Source organism: Diabrotica undecimpunctata, chromosome 9, assembly GCF_040954645.1.
Source record: "Diabrotica undecimpunctata isolate CICGRU chromosome 9, icDiaUnde3, whole genome shotgun sequence".
In the NCBI taxonomy this organism is placed as follows: domain Eukaryota; kingdom Metazoa; phylum Arthropoda; class Insecta; order Coleoptera; family Chrysomelidae; genus Diabrotica; species Diabrotica undecimpunctata.
Genome location: NC_092811.1, coordinates 5629131 through 5639490, shown reverse-complemented (window position 1 = coordinate 5639490; position 10360 = coordinate 5629131). Strand labels below are relative to the sequence as shown.

At 34.8% G+C, this 10360-nt stretch overlaps 1 protein-coding gene across 2 annotated transcripts in view; it reads right to left on the bottom strand.

Annotated features, from left to right (window-relative positions):
• Nucleotides 1-220: 220 nt before the first annotated feature.
• Nucleotides 221-10360, bottom strand: part of LOC140449445 (vasoactive intestinal polypeptide receptor 2-like) — a 482093-nt gene continuing 471953 nt past the window's right edge. For both annotated transcript variants that reach the window (XM_072542619.1, XM_072542618.1), the window contains one exon: nucleotides 221-10051. In XM_072542619.1, coding sequence (XP_072398720.1) covers nucleotides 9953-10051 — 99 coding nt within the window. In that variant the 3' untranslated portion in view covers nucleotides 221-9952. The remainder of the gene's footprint in view (nucleotides 10052-10360) is intronic.

The window sequence follows — 10360 nt, the reverse complement described above, 5'->3', positions numbered from 1 at the left end:
TTTTTCACTCTTTATAGATCAAGATACGCTGTTCCTAGTAAGTAGTAAATATCATTTTTAGTAGATGTCAATTGTTATTCAGCAAATGTTTCCTGATAAGCACAGAGCCTTAAAGTTTGATCTTTAAAATAAACGTCGATTTACTACTCAGTCTTAAACACACAAATATAGGTACAAAGACTCACTGTACACGAATAAAACAAATATTCACTTAAAAAGTTTTTATTATTTAACATCAAACGACCATAAAAATATTTCACACTTGAAAAAAAATATCGATGAATAAAATACTAATATACGCCCCACAAAAATTCTGGCCTCTTCTGTAATATTCTTTGTAACGTTTGACAATATCAGTATCTTCAGACTCAAAGGTTCGACATCTATCCTATAAGTACTTAGTCTCAACGCCTGATAGCGCCACTACAGCAAAACTGTCGTGTACTAAATACATTCTCGTAAAAAACTTCACCAGCTCCAGGGGGTCATGTAAGATGCCCCCATTTTCAGTTTTTATTAATCAACAAAGTGAACAGTCTATTGCATTTACCTTTATAAATACCATGAGGATTGTTTTTTAATACTGATGTCCTTCCAATGTTTTTATGTGGCCATACAATGTTTTTAACAACTTTTTATGTAAGTAGTAAAAAAGCAACGTGTTCTTTCTATATATTTAAATTTTAACTTACTTGTTTTTAATATAGGTATTTTTACTCTCTCTTTTAGTAAACTGATGATGGAATGATTCAATTTCGAAAAGATCTTCTTTAAAATAAAAATTTCAAGCTTTTAATAAGCATTTTTTATACCTTAATACACACGAACACCACGTGCTTTGTATTCAACAGGTATACTAGCCACTCCTGGATATCTCCACTTCATGGTTTGTTCCAGTTTCACTTTTAATTTTTAATAATTAGCATCCTAATTTTTGTGGAGCGTATAATTAAAATCTTAAAAGTATTTCAGTACAAAAAAAAATCATCAGTACAAAAATATATCGACAGTGAAAAACCAGGAATGATACATTCATTATATAAATATTTACAAACAAGCAAATATGGATTAAAATACTATTTACTAAGTTTAATATCACATCTTTTTAATTTAATGAAAGACAATCAAGACATTGGTATTTGCAAATAAAAGAAGGCCTGTTATTATCCTGTAGTATCACACACAATAATCGTTAAGAACAACTCATTGCCTTTTATCATGGTTCGTTGATATTCAAAGATCAAGCAACCGTGAAAGTTGCAAACTTCTTCAAGAAAACAGGAACTAACCGCACTAAAACCAATAAATTTTTGGCTAAATAAATAAAGATAGACATGCTAGAAACCAAAAATCAGGAAGTTGCGATTTTGTTGTAGCTTAAAGCTTTACATAGGTCAGACAAGAAGACGTATTAAAAGACGGACAACGGAACATAAACATAATTTTGTCCACGGTAAAAGGAACTCATTCACTGTCTTCTTGATTACAGAAGACTACGAGTTTAACGACAACTTAACTTTGACAACAAACAATACAAAAATTGATTTAATCAATATACTAGTAATCAATCTAGAAATAGACGAATATGCAATAGTTTGTATTCTCTGTCATCCAAAAGAGATGGCGTATGTATTATGTAGATGTATTGACATCCATTCTGTAGTAAAAAATATAGGTAGGAAGGTCTGTAGGAAGATCTGATTAATATTGAATAATCTATTTTGGTTTACTATAAAATCTTCTCATTATTGAATACCATTAATGTCTTATATGTCCTTCATTAACACTCTTATCTTACCGCAATTATATATACAATAATGTTTGAACCTTTCGTCATTTTTTTATTAAATATATATATAATAGAGTATGCAGAACGGATAGAAAAGATTATATTGATTGCAGGATTGGTGCAGAAATTTTGTCTTAATATATTTAAGACTTATTCATTCATTTCATTCATTCATTCAAGATTTATTCATTGTATTTATCGTAAAGTCTGTTACAAAGTACATCCTGTTGGTTTTACTGTCTTTAAAGGATTTTTGCCCAATTTAAAAAGTGAACAAATAAAATACCTAGAAGTTTGGTGTATGTCAATAAGAAGTTCTTCTTCCTTTTTGTATGTAGGCTTTAAAGCCTGTTTCTTCTTCAATATTAGCCTTCTAAATTGTTTAAATTATCGCACCATCTTTTTCTTGATCTGCCAATACTTCTTCATCCATTTGGTGACATCTCGTGCTATTCGTACCATCCTATCCTCTGCCATTCTACTAATGTGTTCGTTCCACTCATGTTTCTGTTTTGTCACCCATCCATTTACGTCTTCTATAATACATGCTCTTCTTATGTTTTCGCTTCTCTCCCCATCCAACAGACTTTTCCCTGATATTCGTCGAAGTATTTTCATCTCTAGTTATTAGTTATTTCATCATAACTAGAAAGTTATTTCTAGTAGTCGTCTCATTTTAGATGTGTCAGGGTGTATGTTAATATAGGTCTAATTGCTGCTTTATAGATTCTTGTTTTTGTGTCTTGTCTTGTTTTGTTCTTCCAGATTGTGTCATTAAGAGATCCCGCCGTTTTACTTGCTTTTAAGCTTTGTTGACGTACTTTTTCTTCAACATCTCTGTAACTAGTTACATCTATTCCCAAATATCTAAACCTTGCTTCCTGCTTTATTATTTTCTCAGTATACTTATACCAAAGTCACCGATATGGTGCAAAAATCATTAAAGTTGAAATGGGAATACGCTGGACATGTAGCTAGGAGCGAACTAAACAAATGGCACAGATCAATTTTAACCTGGAGACCATACCAACACAAAAGACCCAGAGGCAGACCTCCTATGAGATCGACAGATGATCTGAAAAGGACTGCCGGGAAAAATTGGCTACAAGTAGCGTACAATAAAAAACAATGGAAAGGAAGACTTGAAGAGGCTTATGTTCAGATGTGGACGTGAATGGCTAGACGAAGAAGAAGAAGAAGACTTATACTGGAGCTTATGGTCGAAAAATGTATTATTTATTCTCAGTTCGTTAAAAGCACAAAGATTATTCATGAGTTCTCCATTTGCGTTGACATGGTTTTCATTATCTTTGTTTTACTACTGAAACTACATATTTCATTTCCGATTCGTGAAGAATTAAGAATTCTTCATGAGGTATTTACTACTAACCAAGTAGTGAAAGGAATTAATAGTATCAGGGAATTATTTAAAATAATAAAAATACTGGACTATATCTGACGAAAAAAGAAACAAAAAACATTTCATCAAACAATTACAGTGTTGGAGAAGAGTTGTAGACAAGAGAAGAGTTGTAGGAGGTTGCTTAACATCAGAAACCGGACAAGGCTTGGTGAGAATAGTTTTGAACACAGACAAGGTTGATGTTGTGACCGTTAGCTTCCATTAGTCGAAAAAAAAAACAAGCGAAGAATAAGAAATTAGTCCAGATAAAGATCTTCAATTTATAAAGAGTATTACTAACTTTAAAAAATAGTTAACAATATTACTAAGATAGTTTTTACAACGTTCTGCATACCCGGCATGAATAGAAAAATCTGTACATATATAATTTAAGTCAAAAATCCTAATAATAATCTTTGGAAATATTTTATACTTTCTCCACATTATTGGGAGATTGTTGACACATAAAAAACTAACCTATTCATAAAATTCAATTTTTTTTTTATAAATATCCTTGCTTTTTTACATTTTTCAATATTTACCAAATTATTTTTAATTAATTTTTCTTGGTATTCTTCAATAGCTGTTACTTATATAGTCTGGATCTTTGTATAAATATTCTTCTTCTTCTTTTTCCTTGTATGTAGGCTTTAAAGCTTATTTCTTCTTCAATATTAACCTCCTAAATTGGTTAAATTATCGCAATATCTTTTTCTTGGTCTGCCAATACTTCTTCGTCCATACTATCTTTCCCATCGTTTGTCTGCTAACACAACTTTAACACAATAACATTAAGTCGTTTATTATGTAATACATCAAATAAAGACAGCAATATGATGAAAGGACGGTGATTAATTCACCCACTGGAAATCGAAAGTTTTGTACAACTTATTTTTCATATTATCTACATTTTGGATTTATATTTTTACTTCAAAAGAGTTGTTCTAGTTCATTTAATATGATAATAAGTATTTTTTTAAAAACAAGTAATAGGAAGTAATATTTGATAACCTCCAGATGCATATTTCCTTATTTCACACTTACTAATTCTTAGACTGATCTACGTTTGTTTTAAATAAATGTTTTGTATTGAATGATGGCGACGTTTGTCCAAAGATCCAGTGGTTAAATATAGAAACTGCTATTGAGAAACACTTTCTTTTAGTTGCTTTGATATAAAATCGTGTCAGTGCAGTTTACAAAAAGTGCATATAGGTACAGGAGGTTGCTATTGGAAAATGCGCGTCATGGACTGATAAAGAACATTTTTGTGAAATTCTTCATATTTAATTTTTAAAATCCACTAATCACTCTGTATGATTTTGAATTTACTACTTAATGCTGTCATATTCGGGTCTAATTGATTTGAAAAAAAACCATTTCTTGTTTTATAAATTATTTTTCTTCTTCTTTCTTCGTCTTTCTTCTTCTTTCTTTGTATAAGCAATTCTGCTTGTTCATTGGCGGATTAATACCTCTATGGAAGGTTGTCATTCAATCTTTTGCGCGGTCGTCCGCGTTTCTTCTTATCTCTTGCTATTTTAACGACACGGTCTCCTCCATTCTGATTATGCGGTTATTCCATTCTTTTTTTTTCTATTTTGTGTCCATAAATTTATACACTAGGTTACATTTTATTCTAATGTCTTTCTTCACTTCTCTTTCGATCTCTCAGTGTATTTTCTGTAATTCTTTTCAGTACTCTCATCTCTGCCGTTTCCAGTAGCCTTTGCATTGTGGCTGCGTCGGGTCTTATTTCTGAGGCATATGTCATTATTGGTCTTACACTGACTTTATAAATTCTTGACTTCATCTCAGTGTTAATGTGTCTGTTTCGCCATATAGTGTTATTAAGGCATCCTGCCAGTCTATTTGCTTTTTGTACTTGATCTCTCACTTCTTTGTAAAGGTCTCCTAGCTAGGCAATGTAATTCCCGGGTATTTTATTTCCATTACGTGTTCAATACTGATGCCATCAATTTCTATTTGACATCTGGTTGGTTCTTTGCTGACTACTTCTGTTTTAGTTTTTTTGAGATGAGATTATGTCATATTAAATTTTTTTTTGTCATTTCGAATCTGTGGACCAGTCTTTGCAGACTATCTTCATCTTGGGCTATCAATATTGCGTCGTCTGCGTAACAGAGTATTTTTATTTCTATGTTACCCGTTCTGTATCATCTTCCTTTGTTAACGCTTTTAATGATTTCATCTATGATTAAATTGAAGAGCATGGGGCTTAATGAATCCCCTTGTTTTATTCCGCTGCCTATTTCTATATAATATCTATAAGTCCATAACCCGAAAATGGACTTAAGTAGAGGAGCTCTCGACAGTATATTCGAAGCCCTCTACAGAGCACCCGGGGATATCAGAAGGTAGTTAGACCCTTATTTGTTCCCCCGAGGTGACATGGCGCCCGACAACGTGGTTAAAATCCGAACCCACGACCCAGCTCGAATTCACAAAAGGCAACACACCATTGACTTCAACATAGGTTGAAGTCAAGAGAAGAATGGGGAGAACCACGTAGTGTTAGAAAGCAATACTCTAACACTCCGACATCGAGGCCTTCTGCAGACCTGACGCCTTCGACGTGCAGACACCTTTGACGAGCCAGGCTTATTCGAAGTTAGAAGCCCCAGATGCCGATGGAAGTCCCGGAGTAGACCCAGTCATCGCCCCCCTACCGAAAGTGGTTGGACGACCACGTAGGCTTCGGCACACTGGTACTCTACGAAACCCCGTTGGATATGGCAGATGGGATCCGGACGACCGAGAAGAAGACGAGCCCGTTGGAGAAGTTGGCACACCGACCGAGGATGGACCTGTAGGAGCTTGAGATGCCGTCATCACCACCGATCTCCCCCTGTAAGTAGTGCAGTGTTGTGTGAATTTCTTTTTGAACATTTTACTTGTACTTTTATGCATATTTTCTTGTGTATTTTCACATTTGTATTTTTTAATCAATAAATATTTTTTTCCAGCCGCAGAGTCTCCAGAGGAGGGGGGATGTCATCGAATGCCATAGTCTGTGGACTAGTGCGCATTTCGATGCGCATCGCCCCGCCTCAAATTTTCCCATTGGCCCTTGACCTGGAAATCCCTATTTATCGCTCGAATAGCGCATATAAATATTGGCGATTTTCAGGTCAGCCAGGGCAGTCCCTCACGGGCTCTCCGAGAGCTTAGTGCTCTCGGGGCTCTTCTTCCTGCATTTATTTTCCATACTCTGTGGCTGAGAATTGTTTCAACTTAACTTGGTGTTTTTATTTCGACGAAAAAATTGTCATGTAAGAAATATCTTGCCTTTTTCAAGGCAAGACACCGAAGATAAATATTTTCCAAGTCCATAACCCGAAAATGGACTTAAGTAGAGGAGCTCTCGACAGTATATTCGAAGCCCTTTACAGAACACCCGGGGATATCAGAAGGTGGTTAGACCCTTATTTGTTCCCACGAGGTGACAATATGACCCAAGTACTCAACATCTTAAAATTGTGCAAGTTAGAACTGGTAAAATATTTCGTCGTGTATTTCTATTTTGGAGTATAAAAATGCCTAATACAATACGCTGGACGACCTCAGCCAGGAGGGAACCGTGGTAGGTAAAGGTAGAGAAGGAGATAGACCAAGGACAAGCAGTAGAACTGGTATACATCGGGACAGCGTTTGCGGATTGGGATTCAGTGTGTCTTTTATTAAGATACCTTGGTTTTCCAATCAATGCAAAGATTGTGTTCCACAAAATTTAAAATCAAAATAAAATTCTACGCACATTTTCCAATTAACCGTCGTGACTAGTATATTTCTGATTCATAGAATCTAGGTTTTTATTATCATAAACATTTAGATTGTTGTATTGAACATTATTTTAAAATAAGAATTCTTTGGTTTAATTTTTTAGAGGAGACCAGTACAAAATCACCTAGCTGAGTGTAATGATTCTTGGTACTATTAAAAAGAATAATTGATCAGCTTTTTGTCTTTTTAAAACAACAGAATGACGCAAGCGGGGGACAGAACTCAAAAGTTTTTACTAGAGGAAAGTTTTGATTGAGGATTCGTGACGCAGCAGATGGTCCTCGAGAGTGACAGATAGGCAAATAGCTAATTGAGAGACTTTGAGGTTTCTAAATGCCAAATCTAATAAGTTTAAAATATCAAAAATGATATGTAGATGAAAGAAAGTCGACTAAATGAGGTGACGACTTCAGAAACACAGAAGAAAATCCACAAAGTAGTACTGGATGATCGTCGATTAAAAATGCGCAGACTAGCAGACCTACTAGGCATTTCAAAAAGTGGTTCGTCGCATATTAACTATATGTTTGACTATGAGAAAGTTGTGTGCAATATGGGTATTACGTTTAGTCACACTCGAGGAAAAACTGTCTCGAAAGGAATTTTCAATTGTGGTTTTGTTTCACAGCAACAAATCAGAATTTTTGCGTTGTTTCATAATCGTGGATGAAACATGGGTCAATTACTTCATAGTCGAGACAAAAAATGAATAAAAACAATAGACTCAAAGGGGAGAACCGGCTCTAAAGAAGGCCAAGACCGTTTCATCTTTAAAGTCATCGTCGGCTTTTTGGCATGTTCTTCTTCTTAGGATGCCTGTTTGTTTCGAACGTTGGCGATCATTCTGGCTATGATGACTTTGTTGATTGCTATACCGAATAGCTGTGTTGAGGTCTTTCTATACCATGCTTTTAGGTTAGCAAGCCAGGATATTCTTCTTTGTACTGCAGCTTACGGCCCTTCACGATGTTGACCAAATCCGCGGTTGTGTTCATCCTCCATTGGTGACTTTGTTTGTCTATGGTATCTTCAGGATCCTTCTGTATAACCACAGCTCAAAAACCTGAAATTTTGATAGAGTTTTTGCCTTCAACCTCCACGTTTCTACTCCGTACACAAGCACTGAGTACACGTAACATTTAAGGAGCCTTATTTTTGTTTCTAGGGTGAGGCGATGGCTCTTGAACACAGAGCTCATAGTCAAGAGTACACTTTTTGCCTTTCCGATGCGACATTTAATCTCTTGGGTATTGTTTCACGACTCATTGATTATAGTTTCCAAGTAGATGAACTGTAAGACACCTTGAATTCTCATTTGGTCCACATACAGATTTGCTCCAGTTATGTTTTCCTTGCTGATGATCATTATCCTGGTTTTGCTGGTGTTTATATTCAGTCCATATGTTCTATGGTATTGGAAGATACTATTGTATCATATGCATACCGCAAGTTATTGAGCTTGACTCCATTTATTGAGATGCCTTCAGCAATATCTTTTAGAGCCTCTTCAAAAATGTTCTCTACAGATTGAATATCAGTGGTGAAATTATGCACCCCTGTCTCAGTCCTCTTAAGATTTTGACCTGACCTGTATATTCTCCATCTATTCGGAGCACCGCTGATTGATTCCAATACAGCTTAGCTATTATTTTTAGGTCTCTTCCGTCAATCCCTGTTCTCTTCAGCACTTTCATCATTTGTTCATGTCTGGCTTTATTGAAAGCCTTCTCGTAGTCAATCAGGCATGCAAAAACATCGCAGCTAACATCTCTACTGTCTACTGTCTGACAGCTGCTGTTATTTCTTCTAGTAGGATTTCGGGACCTGAATTTTCTTCAATGGTGAGTTCTTGTATTGTTCTAAGGTCGTGGAGAAGTTTCTTCAAGTATTCTTCCCATACTTTCTTTTTATCTTCTTTGGTTATGGCAAGATTGCCTTCATCATCTGTTATTTTTTCGCTGTTGCGTTTTTGGAACTTTCCAGCTATTTCCTTCACCTTTCGATGGACAGTAAAGTTATCATATCGACTCTGATACTCCTCTATTACTTGACATTGTTCTGTTTTTTGTTTCTCTGTTTTTGGTATGTACGTGAGATAATTTTCAAGGAAGATCTTGAAAAAAAAAAAAAAAAATAATAATAACTATCGATGGTAAGTATTATACTAACATATTGAATCGTTTGAGTAAAGAAATCGAGCAAAAACGCTCGCATTTGGTTAAGAAGAAAGTATTGTTTGATCAATACAATGCACTAGCTTACAGATTCGTTATTGAAATGTCCAAAATGCATGAATTAAAGTTTAAATTGTGACCGCATGCACCTTATTCACCAGATTTAGCCCACTTGGATGATTTTCTGCTCGCAAACTGAAAAAATGGTTCAGTGGATAAAGATTTTCCAGCAATAAAAAAGTGATGTCGGCAGTTAATGGCTGTGTAGAGGAGCAAGATAGCTCTTATTATAAAAAGAGTAGCGAACTTATTGAAGATCGCTGAAAAAATTGTATTTAGCTGAAAGGAGATTATGTTGAAAAATAAATACATTTCTCTTCAAAATTTGTTTTTTTTGTTGAGTGAGGTACTTCTGGAACCACCGTATAAAAGCAACATTATGTCGAAGGATCGATCCGAGAAGAAGAGATAATTAGCCGACTTTAAAAACAATCTAATCAAGATTTTATTTTAACTACTTTTACACCACAAATAGATCATTTTGCGTTGGTCTCCCTTTCTATATCTTAACAGATTGCGCTTTTAATAACACTCAAAACTTACGCATATGAATAGGGTGAACATCAGCTCAACATCTATAATAATGTAAGTAGATCAATTGGGCATTGATGCCTTACTTCAGATTCCTTACAGCTTCAAGCGATTTGAGCGAAAGTCTTACTCTATATCTTACAATTGAATACCCTGTGGAAATATATTGGGAGATATGTAGAGTCTCGAGGTTCAGCAAGATTTTGTGAGCATGCATATTTCTTCGTCGGTTTCACAGGACTGCATTCGGCATTTCTCTGACCTCTGATCGTTGCATAACGATGTCTCAGCCTAAAAGTAAATTAAAGTGATATATACTTACCTGAATGCTCTCATAAATGAACTTTAATAAAATAAAAGGCAGACATCGAGCACAATTTTTTATTAAATCTTGCCTAAGTACTTTCGCTCTCATAGCATCTTCAAGGGCATCTGAAATAAGCCAAGAAACGTTTTTTCAACTGAAGAAAAATTAATTAACTTCGAAAAAACTCGAAGTCGATGGTCGATAAAACGTTATATTAAAAATTTTTTTTTATCAACCATCAACTTCGACTTTTTTCAAAGTTAATTAATTTTTCTTCAGTTAAAAAAACATTT